Source organism: Anser brachyrhynchus, assembly GCF_964034855.1.
Source record: "Anser brachyrhynchus genome assembly, chromosome: 4".
Lineage (NCBI taxonomy): Eukaryota > Metazoa > Chordata > Aves > Anseriformes > Anatidae > Anser > Anser brachyrhynchus.
Window position 1 is genome coordinate 63,492,965 of NC_137698.1, and position 23,197 is coordinate 63,516,161.

Genomic DNA, 23,197 nt, shown 5'->3' on the forward strand with positions numbered 1-23,197 from the left:
CTCAGATTTATTCAGTAGCATCAAATATCCGGTGAGATAGACTGACAAGAATGTAGATGTACTCCAACCTTTCTCAGAAGTCACAGCATCTGTTCTGCACTCCATCTTTCAAACCTTGCTACAGTTTTGACTGCCTTACAAATTAACATCGTTACAATGGGAAGTGCATTTAAAGCTGACATTCTGGGGAAGAATGTTTGGGAATAGCTATCCCTTAATAACTCGGCATACTCTATTTCCTTTCCCGGTGTGTGATCAGCACTCGTTTCTTTACTTGTTGCTGTGTGAGTTTGCTTGTAGCCAGTTGGAGTCACGACAGTTGGGGCTGTATGTTCAGGGTGAGGCAGGGTAACAGACACTAATGACCAACATTTTTCTTTGTCTATTGCGATCAAAGATTTCAAAGGGTCTAAAAAGTTTTCCCCCTTTAGACCAAGCTTCTTCCTCCCATTTCTGTGCTGGTTTCCCTTGCCAGCTCTCCTGAGTGTCAGGCCATCTGCTCCTTCCCCTTCACGTTGAAAGCTTGGCACTTTTACAGGTGCTTCATAAGCTTTTCTGCTGCCTGAAGAATTTCCTGCTGCCACCAGTGCTGCTTTTTGCATTTTTCTGTTTACAATTTCTTTTGCAGCCAAAATGGCAGCTTTGTAACAAAACAAATTCATAGCTAGGGCTTGTGCAATGCACGAAGAAATCCCCTGCATACATACACGTTGCTGGTGGAGTGGACGCACGAGCCGTGGAGTAGCTCCCAAACAGCACGAGGAAACAAGTCACTTCATTCTTCTGCATCATCTTCACCTTTTTTGATACAGCTTTCTACTTAGCCATGCCAGAAAATAATGGCCTAGATCAATTTTTAAAGAACGCATTCAAGAATATAGTGTTTAAAGCACTGATGTGCAGAGTGGGAGACGCAAGTTTAAGGAATCATGCATTCAGCATGAATCAAGCTATCGAGAAAATATTTTTTGCTCAAGCAATGTTTAATTTATACAAAATGGAACAGCTGAAATAGAAGGGATTGCAAGAAAGTGAGAGTTATACCAAAGCTATCATCTAGGAATTAGGGATCTTCTGATTGTGTGAGCAGGCAGCTAGCTTGGGGCTACTTAACAGTCTGATGAGCTTGCTGTACTTTTTTTCTGCTTTTACTTTTCAAAGTTTAGGTTAGTGCAGAGTGAAGACAAATGGAGTAATCTCACCAACTTTCAATTGCTTGTTTTCTGGCCATTACTAATTATTATGCTGCTCACACGTTCTGGCACAAAGTACCCAGCTGGCCACCATCCCACTGAGGCGGCCAACAAAACAAGGTTGATATAAAGGTATGTTAGGCAGGCACAGGATTGTATAAATTGCAGAATTCTCCTGAAAGAACTCTAGGGAGTAGGTCTGCCACTTGGCAGGGATCCATGTGAAAGAAAAACATGAAACCTGAAAAACAAGATCTTTACTGGTTGCCAGCTATTTTGTAAAATATGCTTTTGTATATATGTGTTTAAATATTTGTCCAGGATTTGATGCTGTGCCTTCCATGTTTATTGGTTATTCTTACTGTGTCTTACTGTAGATTCTTTTTGTATGATACATGCCATATACTTTGCTTTTATAATCACTCTTTCCTTCTTTTTTTTAACCCCATGCTTATGGGCAGTGGTGACAAAAAGTTCAAGGTGACAGTCAAGTGACTTTATTCTTCTTCAAGGAAATACCAGCTCTGGATTTTCTTGCATCTTTCATTAAACTAGAGGGAAAAGTAAGAATGAAGCACGACATACGTAGTCCAGCATGTCTTAGTTGTGATTTGAGACTGCAAGACTAAAATTTGGAAGGAATAGCTACTTGTGCTCAAAACAGCAGAGTGTGACCTAAGGAGCTTTTCTTCATCATTACCCTAACTTAGTTAAGAATATGCAACACCTGCCATTTTCTTAGCACAGCTCTCTTGACTACCTGTTGCAAATGGGAAAAAAAGTCTTCCTACAGTTTAGTGGTCCAGTGTTTGCTAAATTCTTGACTTATCATCCTGGTTTACACCTGCAATACCTGACATTCCTTGTTAATTATTCATTGAAGCACTTGTTAGTATCTGATATCAGACCATGTCATGTATATCCACTAACAGATGCCCAGGCAAACAGAATTACTTTGTTAATTATTGTAACTGATGGTATAACTCAAGTTACTCCAGACAGATGGTTCTGGAGGATCCCTTCTGTCTGTACTTTGGGAGCTTACCAAAGCAGAGTGTGGAGGTATTCCTAGTCAAACAGTCACGAGTAAAGGACTAATTATGTTACTTTAGTAGCTATTACCTAAAGGAAATGCATATTATTAAATATAATTTCCTGTTTCTTTTTCCTGTTATAAAATGTCCATCATCATGCTTTTTCACTCATAGTCTGCTAAAATTATGAAATAACTCATCTGAACTGAGACCAGATTCACCTTTGCTGCAGATGGCAGGAAAGAGAGCAAAGGCAGGTGAGGAGGGGGCTGCCCGGGCAAGGTGGATGCTCTGGCACGGTGTGAGGGCAGGGTCTGTACTGTGCTCCCAGGCCCCAGTTTCCTCAGCCCCTCTGCTTGCCAGCCTGCACTTGAGCTGCACTTGAGCTGTAGTGGGGTGACAGAGTCTCTTGTGAGCTTGCCTTTGTGATTCACAGAGAACTACAGGAACTCAGCTACCTGCAAAAATTAGCAAATTGTATTCTTCCTCTCTTAAGTACAATGACAAGTACATTTAGACAGGGCAGAAGCTGGAATTAGGAAAAACCTGAAACTCAGAAAAAATACTGTAAGCTGCTTGAACCACCCTAGCATTTGCCTAAATTAAGATGCCGTGCCTCCCTATACTGAGCTATTTTAAACCAAATTTCTTGCCTCTGTTAAAAGCACCCTTCTTCCAACTTACATTCTATTGTTGAAGCAGAATACACCAGAATTATTTCTAGCAGATCCAGTTTTAAAGAAAGCTATCATAGAAGTTCCCTTCCTCTGAACAACTGAGTACTGTGCAACTTCTTGAGGTTCCAGTGGAAGTTTCACTACATTTGAGATTGCTGATTGGAAACACAGATGTGTCAGCTGAATATCTCGTCAGGCCAATAACACAAAAATAAACGCCAGCAGTATTAAAAGGGCAGAGAGGTGAACAAGTTGTCCTTGCTTTATTCTCATTAACACTTACTCCAAAGCACTCAAGAGTTTGCATTTAAAAGTAGTCAGAGCGGGCATGAGCAGATGTATACATGTGCATGCACAGACATGCTGAAAAAATAAGTTATTCCGAATTAGAGTTCTGCTTTTGTCAGATACAGTGACACGAACACATGCAGCAGAAACAAAAATAGGGTAGCGGAAGGGAGATTATATTTACTTGCATATAGGAATGAAGAGCGTGACATAACTGAGTTTTTGTGGTCCACAAAATGGGTGAAGATACAAAATACTAACTTAGTATCAGTAGCTTCCACAGGTCTGTCTGTGTAAATGCAAAGCACCCCGTAATGCTATGGTGCATGAGGCTTTCGTTTGCCAGGAGTAGTTGGGTATTGACAGATCTATACAGAATTGTGGTATCAAACTGGATTCAAAATGAAGTGATAAAAACCATGTTTTCATACGAAACATTTCCCCCCTTGAAACGTTTTCCCCCTTGAAGCATTTTCCCCCTTGAAATTCAGTTCCAGACCTGAATTCGTGTCTGCAGACAGCTGTATCTGCAGTACTGCTAGTACAAATAGAAATGATCAAAACATTTTGAATCCGTTTTTGAACCAGCCTGTTGAGCCTTAGCAGGCATTTAGACATGATTCCTCCAAATGTGCCACAGCTTTTACAGGAGACATTGCTAATCACAGCATTTACCAAGTGTTAAGACAAAGCACAGACAGGGCTCATTCTCACCACATACGTGTAAAATGTATGTGTAAATAGCCCTGTTTGCATGCTGTGTAATTGTAGAAACAGAAGAAGAGAGAGAAGGGATTCTCTTGCTCACTTTTTGTTAGGAAATGACCTTACTGTTTCTCACTTTGCTTTTTGCCCTGCTAGATGCTAGATGCACTGTTCTTTCATACTAATTAAAAAAATTAAGTTAAACTCAGAACTGATCCATACTCAGCTCGGCATCTGCTGCCTTTAAGATCTGAAGAAGACTATGTATCTAAAATTTTGCCTTCTTTTCCCAGCTATATTAGTTGGTTAGCTAAAAAACTTTACAGATCTTCCCAAGCTTTTCCTGCAAGTTTGAAGCACTTTATTGAAAAGATATTGGGAAAAATAAAATGCTGGTTTTGCTGCTGAGTCGATGTAATGGGAAAGGAGGCAAGAATATTAGAAATAAGAAAACACTGCAGGAGGTTTCTGGGTATGTTGGTCTCGATATAAGGTCAAACAGTAAATAACCTCAAGTCATTTGCATTGAATCTATCCTGCTGTGCATCCTGCAAGTTTTAAAACAGAATTATTTATCACTTCCTGCAGTGTGTTTGGTACCATGCATAACTGCCAGGCATGACTGCACTGCTGAAATTGATAGCGTCCAGAGGCTGAAAAGCTCACATGGGCCAGAAAGCAAAAGCTAGCCAGTGGGGACGCTTGGCTTGTGGGTGGCAGTTGCCTGAGAGCCATATGCCTTGCTGATGATATTCAGTTACTGTCTGAATCCCACCACCCACACCGTAGTACAGTGGTCAGTGGGCAGGACAACACTAGACCGAAAGGTGGCTTGGACACCTATCTGTGAGCCTGACGTCAGTCATTTTGCAAGTTTCTGAAACACACAAGAATCCTTTGAGCTTGAGCCCTAATCTAACTCTGACACAGGCAAATGCAACTCTGTATGTTGTGCAAATGGATTTGCACAGGAACCAATTTAAAGATTATTACGGGAATGGAAACCAGGCAAATAAGCAACAGCAACATATTTCAGATAGTATCTTTCAAACATTTAACCTGATATAGTTGTACCAGGGACTGAAAGGATGCAAATCTACTACGAAGTCCTAAATTAGAAAAACTGAGATAACAGGAACATTCTATCACTATTTCTTAGCAATTAGCTAATACAAACACAAATAAATAACACAGAAGCTAACAGAGAATGTGCAACAAAATTCCAATTATTTTCTAAAACAACAACTATTTTTTTCCAAAGATTTATGTGTCATCTTAGTAGCTGGATGCCCTGGTAGTTTAGATGAACATCCATCTGGAACATAGATAACTTACAGAAGTAACTCAAGAGACCTTCAAGATGGCAGCTGCTTTCTTCTCAATATATTCTCAAACACACTGAGTCCACTGAAAGCAGACAAATATCTGACCTGGCAGGTTCTTGTCTGAATTCGATATGCTAAACACCTTGTGCTAGAAAACCTGTGGAGCCTTCTAGACCCGGTACTACCAACCATATTACCCGTTATCCAGTGGCAGGGAGATAGCCAGCTGAGGAACAGCTGTGGGGATGATGAAGCAATTGACAGTACATGGTAAACCTGGTAAACAGAATATGCGTGGCTTGCATATTCTGTAACTATCATGTGTATAACTGTTTCAGTTACGTTTGGCTCAATTGGTAGACTATGAAAATGAGTTTAATTTTTCCGCTGTCTCGCTTATTATATTTTGTACCAAGTGAGCATCTGAACTCATACTTCCTGCTCCCACTTCCCCTTCTCAAAGCATAGTTTTCAAGGCCAAAATAGTAGGATTTAGTTGTTTGGGAGATGTATGGTGGACATTGTTTAGGTTTTCTTTGTGAACTCTATGAACAGAGAGAAAGTATTATTCTCAGTTTCATTCTGGAGGATTGGGATAAGATGAAACAGCAATGGATGTCTTCTATTCAAGAAAAGGAAATGAAGGGTGAGGCTTTCTAGCAGCAGATTTTTTTATGCTATTAGTAGTTGATATCTAGATAGAATTATGCAGGGTTTTAATATGCAAGTTTGCCAGTCACAGAAGTAGGGTGAAATTGCAGTTAGAAATGAATTAAAGCCAAATTTATAGCCAGCTAAGACAATAGAGAATATGGATTCAGTTGATTATCTCAGTACTCTGAAGCAGATCTGAATAAAAAGCCTACGAGAGAAACAAACATGAGCTTGTTCCAGCTGCCTCCTCTGTCTGAAGATATAGGTCTTCTTTGTGCTGGTGGTGCAGATCTGAAGAAAAGAAAACAAACAGGATGTTCACAGCACAAGGCTGAGTTAGGATTCTTTTAAATACCAGAGGTTTGTTGCCAAAGATGAAGTTTGCAGTCCAAGTGCTAAGCTAGAAGTTTCTTTATAAGTGCTTGCCACCAGATTCCCTTTAGCTGTCATGACTTTATAAATAGGGTATCTGTGTGCAGAACCCTGGGAAACCTCTCTCTGTTGTTTGTCCATGCTACCTGAGCCTCCTTATTGCTCCATGTCCATGCACCATCTCTGGCTTATACCTGAGAAATGTATAGAGCTCTTCTAGAGAGAAGCAGTCCTAGAAGTCTATATTTTTAGAGTGCTTGATACAACAGTATCTGGATCCATTTCTAAGACTCCCTGACATTGCAAAAATGCAAGTAATAAATACCACTACTAATAGGTTGCATTAGGCTTCCTTTCTGCTTATGTTTGTAAGCCATCTCTGCCATCTAGTGGGCATCCTTTTACTTGCATGTTTTCTTCAAACATGGGTGTCAAAGTCAAAAAAGAAGTCTGAATTTTGGCTCATCAGGAATACAGCTCAAACCTGGAGAGGAGTTAAGGGCCACTATCACTACGCAAGAAGCTCCAGGCAAACCGCAGCACCTTCTGGGCCATCCCTCTGCCACGGCCCTCTCCCTTGGAACGCCGATGTAACAGGAGCTGTGGTGACAAAAAGTCTCTTGTACAACTGATGTTTCTGAGCTCGGGACATTAAGCTCTAGAGGATGAGAAGCCAGCTAGCAGTATTGTAACAAACAGCCATAGTGAAAGGGGATGCACTGCAGCCTGCATGCCTACTGTCAGTATTTATCATTGAAGTATGAAAATGTCGTATGTGTACACACAATGCAAAGGAAGCCTTTTCTTAACAGGTATCATAAAACCAGAGGGTGATAGAGTGACTTGGGTTGGAAGGGACCTTAAAGATAATCCAGTTCCAACCCCCTGCCACGGGCAGGGACACCTCCCGCCAGACCAGGTTGCCCAAAGCCCCATCCAGCCTGGCCTTGAGCACCTCCAGGGATGGGGCATCCACAGCTTCTCTGGGCAACCAGGACCTCACTGCCCTCATAGTGAAGAATTTCTTCCTAATACCTTATCTAAACCTACCCCCTTTTAGTTTAAAGCCATTACCCCTTGTCCTATCCCTACACTCCCTGACAGAGTCCTTCCCCAGCTTTCCTGTAGCCCCCTCTAGGTACTGGAAGGCCGCTCCCAGGTCTCCCCAGAGCTTTCTCTTCTCCAGGCTGAACAACCCCAACTCCCTCAGCCTGTCTTCACAGGAGAGGTGCTCCAGCCCCTTGATCATCCTTGTGGCCCTCCTCTGGACTCATTCTCATACGTCCACGTCCTTCTTGTGCTGGGGGCCCCAAAGCTGAATGCAGGGCTCCAGGTGGGGTCTCACGAGAGCAGAGCAGAGGGGGAGAATCACCTCCCTCGACCTGCTGGTCACGCTACATTTAATGCAGCCTAGGATACAGCTGGCTTTCTAGGCTGCAAGCACACATTGCCAGCTCATATTGAGTTTCTCATCAACCAACATCCCCAGGTCCTTCTCCTCAGCATAGTGCCTTAGCATAGTTTCCAGGAGGATCTGCTTCATGATCTTGCCAAGTACAGAGGTGAGACTGACTGGCCTGTAGTTCCCTGTGTCTTCCTTTTTTATCCCTGTTTAAAAACGGGGGTTATTTTACCCCTCTTCCAGTCAGTAGGAACTTCAACGGATTGCCACGACCTCTCAAATATGATGGATAGTGGCTTAGCAACCACATCCACCAGTTCCTTCAGGACCCACAGATGTATCTCATCAGGTGCCATGGACTTGTGTACCTTTAGATCCCTTAAACATCCCTGTGGTGAGATATATGCTCTTAACAGTAACACCACTACTGACCAAACTGTCCCCATGTCACCACTACTGACCAAACTGTCCCCATGTCAGCTAATGGACCATCAGAGAGGCAGAATCCATCTACAGAGAAAACAGACGTAGAAGATAATCATCAAATAATTTATCTAACACCTGCTTAAGGCTCTTTCAGAAAGGGTGGCTAATTTCAATGAAGATGCTATTTGTTGCAGAGAAGTGATTTGGGGAAGAGTGTAAGCATTCATTTGTGTTAAGTATGTCAGATACTTAAATTTCAGAGAGCTGCAATGATTTTTAGCATGCAGATTGGGAAGCTCTGTCTTGATCAGGGATAGCATAGATATGAAGTGTATTAAACCTATTGCATTGCCATGCACACAAGAGGGAATGTAAAGCTCAGGAAGAAAAGAAGCAAGGAAACTTTTCCTGATGAGGATGATTACGGCCAAGTCCTTGACACCTATGAACAAAAGCCTTATCATTCACTGACAGAACAAGGAAACCCTGTTTAATCCTCTGTGCAAGTGGTATCCAATAAAAAACAAGTGCCTCAACAAGCCAGAAACAGGCTGATTTTAATATCTACTACCTAAAAGGATTCTAGAGCTATCAGTGATTTCTAAAATGCTGCTGTTTTCATTGCATGTTTATAGGTTGGTGCTGGGATATAATTTGGGTGTAAATGTTGTTACATAGCAAGATGAGTAAAAACTTTCAGTGACCCACAGAAACAGAAGAGTACTCTTTTTCTGTAAGGGTGTATTAAAAACTGAACTCATGCTATGGGAAGCGATATACATCTCCTTTTTTGTACTAAGTGAAGCACTACTGCCACACAATGTCCGTTCAGAGGCAGGCAGAACGGATCCAAACCTGAGCACAGGAGTCGTGTGCTGCCATAACCAGGGACAGCAAATCAGGCTTTTGATAGCAGAGATAATCATTGCAGCATTACACGGGTTTTAACATACAAAAGATTTGCAAGTGCTTGAATTAGGGCAGAAAGGGGAGTAGAAGATAAGATGTGGACAAATGTATGGATTGTGAATAAAAATAATAAAACTAGAGAACAACTTCTACACATTTATGAATCCTGCAAGTTTCCAAACTGTGAGGAAGTTTTCACATTCAGATGTTCAAATGTCTTATGTGTACCTATACCTGTAACAACATATAGTTTAAAATACAAGTGAAAACAGACCTCTTTCCTGTAAAATTAAATGAAATACATAATAAATGAATTTAATACTCTTTACACAATAAAAAAATATATATATTTATAGGAAGGGAAACAATGAAAACCTAGTGGGGGAGTGATGCTTGCTAATTAAAAAAGGCTTATCTTGGATTTAATCTGCATTTTCTGCAGATAACCTACTGGACCAAAGTAAATGTATTAAAACGTAGAAATTGAGCTTGCATGCAAAATGGAAGATTAAAAAAACTTTCTCAAAATTTGGAACCAGAAGCTCCAGTAGTTGGAGAAGTGTTCTTTAGTTCTATGGTCATTTGACATACAATTTCATTATTTTTGGATGAATATTTATGAAAATAATTCAAAATTTTGAGTAGATTTTGCAGTAGAACACTGATATTTACAAACTTCATTCATACCATTAGTGATACGCAGTGTGATTGTGTGATCAAAGAGAAATGATTAACACCTAATTTGCAACAGCAGTGACTCACTGTGTTTTGTACACAATCTGTAGATAGAAATTGTTTACTTAATACAGAGTAAGCAATAAACTTAAGAATAATGCGTATTGCTTATGGATCCTATATAGATGGTTGAGATGGAATCTGTTAATTGTCGACTTCTGCATTATTCACTTGGCTGTAATGACACTGGTGATGTACTGAACTTCTTTTACTTACGATGACAGAATACAGTTAGAGTCATCAGGATAATCCACGCAGAGTAAGAACACTACAGGCCTGTGAAGAGATTGTTTTATTTGCATCTTTCAGACAGAACACTAAAGAAAACAAATGAAGAAATGAAACAAACTCAAAAATATTACCTTGTCTAAAGCTTCCCTTCAATGATACCCTGTGAATAACTAAAGCTGTGAACACTAGTGTTAATTAGTAATTCTGCAGGCATTCAACACTTTTTCAACTATTGCTTAAATTTTCAGTTCAAATGTACATTTTACTATGAATAGGTACACGAGGCCATCTTCTGTGTCTAACATTGGATAAGTATAACATTCCCCTTAATTGCACAACTATACAATAAGATGCAGTGTTTTGCTTAATTCGTTGCTGGAAAATGTTAAGTCTGTAGTACTTAGACATTTGTACTTAAGTCTAGTACTTAGACATTTGAAGCTCAGCAATAATTTAAAATAGATCAGTTGCTTCTGCAGATACATTGTATTTATGAAGGATTTTCACTTACTTGTAATTGTCAGTGCAGGTGACATCATAACCAAGGGTTTTCAGTCGGTCTTCTAATATCTTTACAGTATTTTTTCCACAGGAATCTCTGTGAGAAAAGATTGTAATATTATTGCATGCCTCTCATCATGTAATTTCCTTTCATTGGACTTGATGGAATTAGTAATGTAAATCCCCATTACTTTGTCTCTTCTATACTCCTTAACACACATAGAAAACTGATGCACATTCCTATTTATAATGCTTCATTTGCTTATAGTTGTTTAACATTTTATATTCAGTTTACAGAGACTGGAGCTTGTTATCAGCTTCTATAGCATTTGCAGATTCCGTTAACCAATACTCCCATGTTTCTGAGATTTCACTACAGAAACAAGAAAAGATATATAATTTAGAAAAATAATAAAAAAGACTTTAATTTTTAATATTCTTTGGCAGGTGTTTAGTTGGTGATGGAGTTGATGCTGTCTTTACAGAATAAGCTGGTTATAACAAATTTGAATTATTTTTGTTGTTAGAAGCTTGTCCTCTTTCTTACACAAAACAATACTAAAACAGGAGACAGAAAAAAAAAAACACAAACAAAAATAATCCTAAATGTAGCTTCTATATCTAGCACCATTTTTTTTTTATTTGGTCCAATTAGCAAAGAAAGCTTGGCATAGTACAGAACCTACTGAGACCTCTAAAAAGTGAACCAATGTCAAGTATTAAGGTCTCTCACTTACCCATTGGTCAGTAAATACCCATTACTAAAGAAATCGTATGTGGATCAACAAAATCACTGTGAAAAGCAATTAATACGATACACAAATATGCCCATGCATCCAGACAAGCACAAACATAGATTCCATAGCACTACAGTAACATACGTGATCTGGATTGGCCATGCCAAAACGTAATGAGAGAGAAGCAAAAGGAGACAGGAAAGAGAACAGTGAAAGGGAGACGACACAAAATGAATGCATGCAACTAAAAGTTGTGAGATGCAAGAAGAGCAGCATCACACCAGGCTGCTGGTACATCCAGGTGACACCAGGGACTTAGTGGTGGATAAGGTGACATCTGAGGCTGTTTTTCTGGTTCTCTTCAGCCAGGACCAGCTTTAAGAGCAACGAAGAGTCACCATATGTTATATTAAATTGCAGGGACTGTACAGATTGGAGTAAAACTTACTTCCTCTACTCTAACCCCAATTCATCTGTGAAGGATGACCTCCTCTCTCACTCATGGAGAAACAGCAGGACCAAGAACTTTCCCTATATATTCTTAGGGACCCTTGCAAAAGTTATAATAAATAGAGAACTTTATTTTTACCATTAATCAGTCCCAAAACAAGCCTAATTTCTGCCCTGATGACTTTATTTTGTTAACTTCAGAGTCCATTTTCCACCATGTTTCTTTTGAAAGTCTTCTCTTGGTCTTGGCTATTTACCAACAAACTATTATGCTTGGACTTCTTTTTTTCTTCTTTGGTGTATTTTTTAAAATAAAATTAACAGCAGAATGAGACCTGTTAAAGCCTACTGCATTGATTTTAAGTATTGAGACAAGACGAGCCCTGTTGTATTTCCGTGCTTCTACTAACTTCCAGAACAGTTAAGATAGGTGAAAATGAAGAGAATGTATTTGGCAAGGCAAAAGAAATATTTCACATCTGCACTTATTAATTTCAAACTCAGTTTCACTCTTTTCATAGCAAAACTGCATGTGCTATATCATCACTTAAGGTTTGAGATCCACACATACATATCTCAAACTAACTGAGTGGACTCCAGAACTAATACTACAATTTATTTTTATTTTCTCTAATTCTCCTATTTATACAGTCTTTGGGAATGTCGGATTGTACATTCTCTGTTAGTGAGAGCATCTAAAATATTTTTAGTTTAATTGCTATGCAATTGCAATAAAAGAGAAAACTAGGGTAAAATTTTAAACTGGTTGAAAAAGGAGAAATGAATTGTTTTTAGACGATACAACTTACCTATCTGGTCCTTGAATATCATCCACAACCCAGATGACAATTTTTGAGATCTTATCTTTCTGGAGATTAGGTATTTCATAATCTGCAAAAAATCTGATTAAAAAAAACCAAATTATTAGAACTATACGGAACGGGAAAAAAAATCCCTTTGCCGTCAAATCTCTTTTGCAGTCAAGCCCCTGATCCTGCTGTAGGATACGAGCTTCCTTGATTTTACATTTATATCTTCTGATTACAATCAGACTCAACACAGAGTTGAACAAATCTGATTCACATTCTGAATGTCCACAAAGTGAAACACTTAATCAGAAGTTTTGTTTTCTATATTCTTATTCTCAGAGGGTCTCAGCTGATTAAAGTTGTAACTTAAAGGTGAATCTGAGTGAGCTGAACTTTAAAGTGCAAAACCAAAAAAAAAGCATTTGTTATTTAGTCAGGAAAGATCATTCTTGTAGTTAATGTTCTTAGAGACAATACAATTCTGTTTTAAATAAAATATAACAACAGCCAAGAGACAAATACATTTTTAGATATGAAATCACAGAAAAAAATAACTAGGTATTTGGTCTAGGAATACATAACACTGTAAGGGAGAAACTTCTATTGTCTGTCCCTGGCAGGAAGAATCTTCCACTTTATTGCCTTGTGTAAATTTACTTTGTTAGGTAGTTGTATAACAATTAAAAGAGGATAATATAATGGCAACTAAATCTTCTGACATCAAATGGGAGGTGCCAAGTCCAATGGATTATTTTAATGTCTGTAACTGATTTTCTCGTGAGATGCAGGTATTTTAAAGCCATGGATTTCTAACCCTTCCAGCAAAGACGTACTATAATGTTTTCTGACCCTTTCATTGTTCTTTTTCTTTCCCCTCATGGAGCTTGTAAGGGCTGTGTTTTCAGTGCGTGGTTGGTGCAAGGCTGAGCCTAGGTGTGTGCTCTAATTTGCCTACCATTTTAGCATGTTAATTTAAACTTTCAGAGAAGTGGAAGGTGGTTACCAACAGTTGCCATCTCTGGTCACATCTATGTATGGCTTTGGTTAACCAGAGCTCAGTAGCAGCAACAGGAGATTTGCCCATCCAAGGTGTTCAAGCCTGTCTAAAATACATAGGGAAAATATACCCTCCCCCAATTTTTTTTAACTCTTTTGCTCGTTCATGCATATGTGATTGACAGCAAAAAATGCATCTAATGAAGTGAGAAACACATCTTAATTTAAAATGGTTACAGGTGACTTAATGGTGACCTAAAATGATTTAAGTGTACAAACTAATGCAGCATGAACTTTGGAAGTGCCTTTGAAATAACTGAAAATAGCCCTGAGTGATATTTAGCAAGACAGGCAGATTTTTTTTCAAATTACCACCTGCTTGCTATTAATTATTCAACTTGAAGCCTCTTTCAGAAAACATCTCTTAAAGAAATTCAGTCATAAATGGGCCGGATAATACATAGCAAAGAAAACAGATGGAGTAACTGGCTATGCTTGTTATTTTTTTTCTTGGCAGGCTTTGCTTCAGTGGTGGAGATTTCACTGGTCAGAATACCATCAGACAGGTAACTCAGGGAACTGATGGGAAGAATTAATTCACGTGTAAGAGATTTCTGAAATAAAGACAGCACCTATAATGGAATCTGGGCATTGGCCCGCTGCCAACTAGTATCATCTGCAGAAGATTCAGTTACAGCTGACCACTTGACCAACCCAAGGAAACCATACAAGTCTTCTCGATTAGCTGAAAGCTGTGTCCAGAGATGGATCCTTTGGGGGAACGGGATAAGTACATAGTAGGTGTTCTGGAACGGCTGGTAGCTTTTAGGAACTTCTTGTTTCTCTCCTATCTAGAAATACAATTAACTTTGCAATGATTGTCAGTCTTCAGGGAAGTGGTGAAGTCACCGTCCCTGGGGGTGTTTAAGGAAAGGTTGGACCTGGTGCACAGGGACATGGTTTAGTGGGTGACATTGGTGGTAGGGGGATGGTTGGACCAGATGATCTTGGAGGTCTTTTCCAACCTTCATGAGTCTATGATTCATTGAGTAAACAGGAGCAGGATATGTTCTGTGCTTTCTTTAAGACAGTGTTTTTATCAGCCTTGGACAGGCTGGCTGCTGTGGTAAGGAAAGATGTATGTTTCATCAAAGACAGGCAGCTGTTACAGCCACGTACTCAGTAAAAGTTCTTAGGGACTTATTTTTACAATAAATCTTAAATACAAGCTTGGATGAACTTCTCTCTCAGTCATGGAGAAATAGCAGGACCAAGCACTTTCCCTATAGAAATTACCAAGTTTGCTCCTAGCCCTGACAATGGCTACACTACCTATAACAATGTCCTCTCCTCTCAGATGTCCCTGAATAAATATTTTGTAATGCTCATTTTTCTGAAGACGTGCAGAGGCTATAATTTTGCTGCAGTAGGTTGTCTGCCTTGAATGTGGCTTTCAAAGAGAATTTATCCTACTTGCCATAGCAGCTTGTAAAACGCAAGAGGATTGCTTTCATCCATTTCATGCTGATTCCTACAGCTGGGGACAATTAACAGCTGGCCCCAGAACTTACTAAACTTCCAATCCTTGTTGCAGCAGAAGGCCCAGACAACTGGTTGACCTTTTTTTTTTGCATGCATCAGACCTTGAACACATTATTTTGGGTTCACACAGTTTTCTTACCCTTTGACTGGATAAGCTCCTCCTTCTGCAGAACCATTCAACAAGACATGTATCACTCCAGAGCTGTGCTGTGCATACTGCAATACATAACATTTTTTTTTTAGAACTCATCTTACTGATTTGTTATACATCTTGGTATTGTCTTGCAAGCAAATGATGACCAAGGAGAGAATTTTAACAAAGAGATTATCAGAATTGTGAAAATAATATCAAACTAGCACCCTAGCCTGCTCACTTCAGTAGAGAAGACAGGAACTAAGCAGCCAATGCATTAATTCAATGTATCTTCTCAAACTGTTTTTTTTTAAACCTATAAACAGCTTCTTTAGTATAAGAATAATGCATTTTGACACTCCTTGTTGGGCTTGATCTATGAATAAAGGGTTTCCTTCAAAGCTGTCAAATGTCACCTCAGACCTGTATTCCGTAGACATTTAGCATGCTTATTGTGCTTAGTGTATGCTTAATATACATTAAGACAGCTAACGCTGAATGTGAACACATTAGCTAGACAAGATGAAAGAGTCGGGTTCCTCTTGCTAAATTATACTCAGCCTAGAAAAGCTTATTTGCACCAGAGGAAATAATCTAGCCCTACTATAACTTTAAATCTTTTTTGATCCAGCACTGTTTTCTTGAACTTCCCAGGACATGCTCACTAATGCACAAAGTGAGCATTAATGCACTATTTACAGTGATTGAAGCCATCCTCCAGAAAGAATCCACTGCATTGTTTTCACATTCTTCCATGGTAGGGCAAGATTCATAGTCCAGTCCTGTGGGAAGACACGTGATATGTACTGTTAAAGAGATGATAATGACCATAAAAAGTGACCTTAGAAAGCAATTACTAATAGTCCTGCATTACTCACTGAACATACACGATGGCCTGACATAACACAGGAAGCTGCCAACAGTATTTTTTCTAGCATTTTCCATCCTTTGCATTTTACACAAACTATGACTCAATAATTTGGTTAAAGTGACTAACTCCATACCTAGGATGCAATGAGCTCCACCAAAGGACCAAGGTTTATCTCCTGTGCAGCACTGCTTAGATTTCTCTGTGTTAAATATTCACACCAAATAGGCGAGAATGAGACAGTGAAGCTACCCTGATTTGTCATGGGGTAAAATTACCTCCTCCAAAACACAGCACTCAGTCTCCATTATGGTTATATGGAAAGACGTTTAATATAATATTAATTGTCTTACCAGCACTGTTGGTCTGCCCACACCAGATTAGAAAATCTACAACGAAGCCAAAGAGAGTATCACTCAGAGACATGTAGCGACGAGCTCCGCTGGTAAAGCTCTTGACTAGCAGCTGATTATTTTCCCAGAAGAGAGACTAAATAACAAAGAAAAACAAAATACAGAAGAAAGGAACCATCACTTGGGTTTGGAAACAATGAGATTACGGGGTGCTGAAAACACTTTAAAACACATTTTAGTATTTCTTTCAAAATCAAGCTAATAGTTATAAATGTTAGCTCTCTCTTTAAAGGAATGAAGTTTGTTTTTACGGTGGTGTAAGTTCTGATCATTAGAGGCTTGAGGGACATTCTCACCATGCTGAGATTGGAAATAGACCCATATTAAATATAATTAGGCTTAGCTTTGCCTTCCTCGGCAGACATTTAGGAAAATGAAGAAAAGGAGGAAACATTCATAATCCAGGTATATCTTAGAGAATTATCTCATACTACTATGCTGAATTATGATGTGAAAAAAATCAATGTCTAGCTGTTGTGTTTGCAAAATGAGCTCATGGTTGAAGTTATGTTGACAGGAGGGTTTGTTAGTTTAGCTTGTATCACTCAGAGATAAGGAATAATTGTGTGAGCAGAAAAACTGCCTTGCAATACAATCTTTTGGAGAAGGCTAAAGCACACATTTTGATGGGATATGATGGCACCGTATCTCAGTTCTGGTTATGCTAGTTTTAATACGTTCAACATGTCAAAGTTTAACATTCAGTGCCCTGAGACCTGGTGCGGGAGGAGTGGGAGGAGAAGGAAGCAGCCAGCAGAGCACCTAGCTTGAGGAAAAGTAGCTGTGCAAGTTCAGGGACTGCAACAGAGCTCCTGGCACGGCAGGAAAAACAGGGACCTTTGTAGCATGAGAAGGAAGTAACACCAATAAGAAAGGCACACAAATCCCAAGTTTGTATGCAATCCACTGCAAAAGGAGTGAGGATGAAGAAATGGTAACATGCATACAGAAGCCATGTGCACCAATGTAGAGCTGCTGGTACAGGAGAAGGAAGAGACGAAAAACATCCAGAAACCTTGGGGACAGCACTGACACGGGAGCAGGGTCTCCTGCACAAAGGCAGGGAGTTGTATAGTACAGAGGGTTACAAAGATTACTGCATAAGCTACTGCATAAAATAAACTAAGAGAAACACATCGAAAAGTGCCATCCAGCTTGAGCTTAGTTTGCAAACTACAGATGGGCCAAAATGATGAATCCTCATTCAGCCACAGAATGACTCGTGGTCCATTTTGAGCTACTGTGTGATGGAAGACCCGCTGGATGTCACAGAACTCTTAACTTAACGTTAATAACCATTACCTTGTTAGCTGGAATTGTGTGAAATGCCAGTTTGATAAATAATTCATAGTCCTTAGGTAGAATGTTGCAAGGATCCTTGTTAATAAAAGCATTTCTGAAAGCTTCCCATAACTCTGAGCAATTCTTCTCACTGCAATCGTTGAAACAAACAAATAGCAGAACGTTTTTTTTTTTCTTCAAAGCAGAGCAAGAAAGTCATTTGTTGCCAATCTCTTTCAGTCCCCAAATGAAAACCCTCACAAGGCTAAGATAGAAAATTCACAGCTCAGGAAGAGCCTATATCTCTTTTCTTTTCCCTATTTCTTACAGCAGCACCTGTACAAAGAGATTAGGAGGAAATGAAACGCAATGAAAATACTACGATTTACAGTGTGGGATCAGAATTATATGCAATTCATAAAAACTCTTAAAAGGTATTCATAGTGAGGTGTGATATACAGCACAGTAGAAATGCAGCGTTCTTAGAAATTTTGGGGATTTGAAAAGCCATTTCAGTTAAAACACAGCTGAACATGCAAAGCTATTGGAATGTAAATTTACTCTTAAAATGTCAGATTCAAGGCAGGAGGAGATACCAATAAGTTCTGATGGCAGAATAATGGTTTTGATGAAGAAATGCCTTCAGTGTAAGCAGGCCCTTGGATTATGGAGCTGTAACTTGCTGGAGTGAGTACAGTGGCTGTATGGGACAAGTCCTGTCACTGTGTAGTAGCTGCAAGAATAGTGTTAGGATTCAACATTTAAACTGCTCATTGAGAGGCGGTCTGAAATGAGATGCTAGGCTGTGCACTCAGTTCTCTTCTGCCACTTCTGCCTTGGGGACAGTCAACTGCAGAAGGACAGGACTGGTCACCGAGGGATGGAAGTGTCCTAAATCTCTGGATTTGCAAGGGCTCATCTGCGAAAGCTCTGAGCCTGCCTGGAGGAATTAAAAAGTAAAGTGCTACTTTCATCACTTTCCCACAGTGCCTTCCCCACTTACACTGTGACAATGTCTATGCTGGGAACACTCTGCAGAACAGAATAATGTATTTTATTTGCATAAAGCATTCCTTGTGTGAGTGGTTGTAATTACAAAGCTGTAGCTTGAACAGGTTATAGTAGTCCCTATAAGTAAACTAAACCTTGCAATTAGCATTTTGTGCATTGAATGTCATCCATACACAGCAGGGTTTCTGCTGGCACTTCTCCTCACGAGATTCTTTAAGCAGCTGTTTTGCAATGCTGCATGTCCCAGGTTATTTAAATCTAGAGGACCCCTAATGATGAGCTAAACAGCTCCCATGCAGGAAAGAAACTGCTGAACTTCTCACAGTAATCTCTGCTTATGCTTCTGACACCTAGTTAAAAAATAGCTTTCCAACACCTGTTTAAAAAACAACTTATCTTAAGCAAATATGGGATCTTGATCTGAAAATATTCAGTGATGCAATATGACCCTTGATCAGCGGTTCCAATATTTAAATAGTCTTGATAACAAGATTTGCACCCGATTTCTAATTTCAAGTTCTTAAACTTCAGCTTCTGACAACTGTATATATTTATTTCTTGTTCTGCTAAAGAGTTGTTTACTGTAAGCACACTCTTCTTCATGTTAGTACTTGTAAATTATCCTCAGCTGAAATCTTTGTTGACAGTTGAAACCAGCAGTAATTTTCTGGCTAATTCAGTAGCATTTTTTTCTTCATGTCATCTCATCTCAGGTTTGAACAGCTTGTAAATCAAAAGGATTATTTCTTAGCTGGCAAAATACTTCTTAAACTACCGAGTGGGAAAGGACTGTAGTTCAGGACAATTCCTTCCAATTTTAATAGACACTAGTAAGTTGCATCAGATTTATTTCATAGTAGTCAGTTATTTTCCCCAAAAAACTTTCTTTATATACTACCTGTTAAAAATATGGAAGAAATGCACGATAGGAACAGTTGTGTTTGTGTAATACAGCATAGTCCTATTAAAAAAACTTCAAACATGATTTTCATTCAAATCCCTCACTTTTGTAAAATACCTCTTTTGCAATTTAGTATGTTCTGTTTTAATGTAAGGTTTTCCTTATGTTTATATAAACATTTTTATGTTTTAATGTTATTGTAGTGCAAAGACGTGTTTTGCCAGCTCCTTTTTTGTCAGCAAAGTGTTTTTTTCTTTTCCTTTTTTTTTTTTTAATTATTCTGTTTGATTATAAATTCAGAAGCAAAACCTATCCAGGTGGCTATGCCTCTGTAAAAGCTAGCCTGGGGGCAATTAAGAAACATACAGTGAGCAGAAAGGATAATAAATAATTAGAATATCCGGATTGCACCTGTGCTATATGAAATTTCAATTTTGTTTAGATTACAGTATTTGCTTATAGACCTAAGGGAAAGAGAGTAAAAACACATAACATGAAATTAATTGTGCAGCTGTTCTTTTTATAAAGCCAATCTGGACCTTAATTCAGGAAAGCAGTGCTAATGTCCTGCCTTGCTTTATGCTGTTCTGAGTAAGAATTTTGATGAATGTGTTCAGAGTCCTCAACTTTACAATTATACCATGAAAATGTCACAGAAATTAGACCACAGAACTGTCATATATAAATACTTTCTTTACTACTGTGGTTACATTTTTAAAAGCTCCAAACAGTTCATGATGAAGTTAACATTTCCACAATAACCATCCTTTAAGTTGCTTATTTTAGAGTATTCTGCATTATTAGTTATGCCTTTCTTCTGATAAAAATGAAACGACATCTATTAACTGTAATGGGAACTTTACCTATCTAGAGTATACTGCAAGATAAAACTTCAGATACGTAAACAACTGTTAACAGACTTAAGTTTCTGTAGTTTATATTATATTGTAGGTGTGTAAAACATATAGTTAAAGTTTACTGGCACCTTCCACTCTGACGTGTTTATATATTTGCCAAGCTTGAGTTGTTTAGATGAACTTTTAGTACTCTGTTATTTGCATTAGGATGATGGATTCTTTCATGCAGAAATTCAAGCAAAATGGTTCTGATAGGGTAAGATTATTAGGAGGAAACGTCATTTTGCCTTCATTAAAGATCATAAACCCGTTCTCATGACAAGTCCTACATCTTCCTGTTATGCAGGAGGAACTGAAAATGGGAGGTTGGGGGAAGGTGGTGGCATTTGCTATTATTATGCAACATAATCTAACTTTATATAAGACTACCATTCAACACTGCAGAAACCCAGCCATCCCCCTTCTCCAAATACCTTCAAACTATCAGGAAAAATTCTGGTGACAGAAAAAAGGACAGACCTCAGTGACACCGCCCTTAGACTTCTCCTTTTTACCAAAGCCAAAACGATGTAAAGAAGAATTAAAAAGCGGTCATTTTAGCAAAGTGTGTTACCTCCAGTTCTGTGCAGTTGACAAAGATGGTGAAAACTATGACTATTGACAAGACGATGAACAGATAATGACACTTCACCAGTTGATTTCTACTTGATTTCTCAAGTGGATAAGCTAGTTTCTTTCAGTAGCACAGGATAGCTATAAAGTGAGGTCCTTTCCCTCTTACTTGATCTGACCTACAACGCGTGCAAAGTGAAGCTGGTCTTCCCAGGAGTGTTGCCAGATTTGGTGCTTTAGAAGTAACATCCCCACAGTTTCTGTGCAGCACTCTCCTCACAGAACACTGTATTACTAGGGTAAAAATGTGCAACATGAAGTTGAAGCATTAAAAATCTTGCCTTATTTACACTGCTTGTTATTACATCATCCATCAAAGTTCAATTTTTGTTTCTAGAAAGCTACATGAATGTTGGCTTCAATACTTTCATGGCTAGGAATGAAACATCAGACTTTTGATTACTGATTATTTCATACAGAACGTAAAAACTAATCCAGAAACATGCAAAAACTTACCCAACAGCAGGATTCACAATTCTGATATAGTCATAACACCTTCCAATGAAAATGCTTTCCAAGTTTTGTGTCGTACCTTCACCTTTCCATTTCCTTCCTCGCACTTCTGAAAAGCTGTTCATACACAGAATAGAGACTAGTAAGAGAGACAAAAAAAGGCTCTTCATCGTGAATTCTTGACAACACGAGTTCTTAAAAAAATAAATAAAAAAAATAAAAAGGAGAGTTAAATGATACAAGTTCAATGGAAACCAGGAGGCTTAACATTTAATGTCTTCAATAGTGGCTGTAGTTCTCTACACAAATGACAAAGTTGGGCAGAAATCTGAACCTTGTCGGAGAATGTAATCGTACTGTTTCCTGCAATGAATGTAGCAACGGGATACATCACTTCCTTATATCTAAATGTTCTCTACTTCAGAAAAAAAACAACTTTTAAGGTTATGATGTTGCCACCTGGTGGTAACTGGGGAGAATTAAATTATATTTCAGTATTCAGGATACATTTATCACATTTAGTATTTACAAATTAAGTATTTACAGTGCCTTAGGTTTGCTTTATTGCCATGCTTCAGCTTCCTAAAACACCACAAGTGCTTGCAATTTCATTTATTTCTAAGAAAGGTCTACACTTTTTGCATGGATTTCCGTAAAGGCGGAAAATAAATGTTGAAATACATATCAAGAACAAAGAAATTGAAATACATAGATGCTGATCTCGTAAGAACCCAAATTCCAATGTTAACTTGTGTCACACATATGGGTAACATTAGTCAGCTCTTTTTCTCCTTCTGCCCAGGGTACTTACAGCAATTTTTTTAATGTGATAATAGTTGTTTTCGAGGCTTCCTTGTGAACAAAAATGTCTTGCAGGAACAAATATGACAGCCAGGAAGGATTAAGACACTTCCTGTGCCCTGAAGAAATATCTTCAACTTCCGTTTACTTTTATTCTGCCTCCCATTTCTTCTTGCACAAGTACTGTGTTAGAACATCAAGTGGTATAAATGAAAGCACTTTTCATTGTAAATATCCTGTGGTATACACTGCTGTAAATACAGCCAAATACTTTTCCCTCTCTTTAGAACAATTATTAATTTTTTTTAACTTGAGAGTATTTTTTGTACAGACTCACGTTTCTGAAAAACATCCCCGTTCTTTTTCTGTTGAGCAGTCTCCATGCCTCAGTGAATACACACACCTTTATTATTTCTGTATTTATTTATATAGTGCTATAGATATATGCTAGTTATATGTTGATGCACCAGTTCTCACTTAACGCATATTGCTGAAGGCAAAATCTTTCTAATCGTTGAGTAAATTGCTGATGATGGATTTCTCCTGCAAATGTGATAGAAAGATAACAAGTTCACTTGTTATCTGCAGCAGGTTCTTTAGGAAAGCAAGACGTGCCCAGAAATAGATGTGCAATGTTGGGCTTGGTATGGTGGAGACACACCAAATGCTGTACTTTACTCCGGTTACTGCTTCAGTGCTTTTCCTCCCTATTTCCCTTCATAACCTCTCTGAAACATGGCCATACTGATGGGGCATGCTAGTCACATGGTTTAAAGTCTACTGTTTTGGATTCAGGATTAGAGAGAACAACCATCCATGGA

At 38.7% G+C, this 23,197-nt stretch overlaps 1 protein-coding gene across 3 annotated transcripts in view; it reads right to left on the reverse strand.

Annotated features, from left to right (window-relative positions):
- Positions 1 to 21,979, reverse strand: part of BST1 (bone marrow stromal cell antigen 1) — a 55,606-nt gene extending 33,627 nt beyond the window's left edge. For 2 of the 3 annotated variants that reach the window (XM_080589956.1, XM_080589955.1), the window contains exons 1-8: positions 21,579 to 21,979; positions 17,703 to 17,832; positions 16,341 to 16,476; positions 15,819 to 15,901; positions 15,126 to 15,202; positions 12,449 to 12,541; positions 10,463 to 10,549; positions 9,937 to 9,996 (exon numbers count right to left, since the gene is read on the reverse strand). In XM_080589956.1, coding sequence (XP_080446082.1) covers positions 9,937 to 9,996; positions 10,463 to 10,549; positions 12,449 to 12,541; positions 15,126 to 15,202; positions 15,819 to 15,901; positions 16,341 to 16,476; positions 17,703 to 17,832; positions 21,579 to 21,745 — 833 coding nt within the window. In that variant the 5' untranslated portion in view covers positions 21,746 to 21,979. The remainder of the gene's footprint in view (positions 1 to 9,936; positions 9,997 to 10,462; positions 10,550 to 12,448; positions 12,542 to 15,125; positions 15,203 to 15,818; positions 15,902 to 16,340; positions 16,477 to 17,702; positions 17,833 to 21,578) is intronic. The other variant, XM_080589957.1, reaches the window with a different exon arrangement.
- Between the last annotated feature and the right edge of the window lie 1,218 nt (positions 21,980 to 23,197).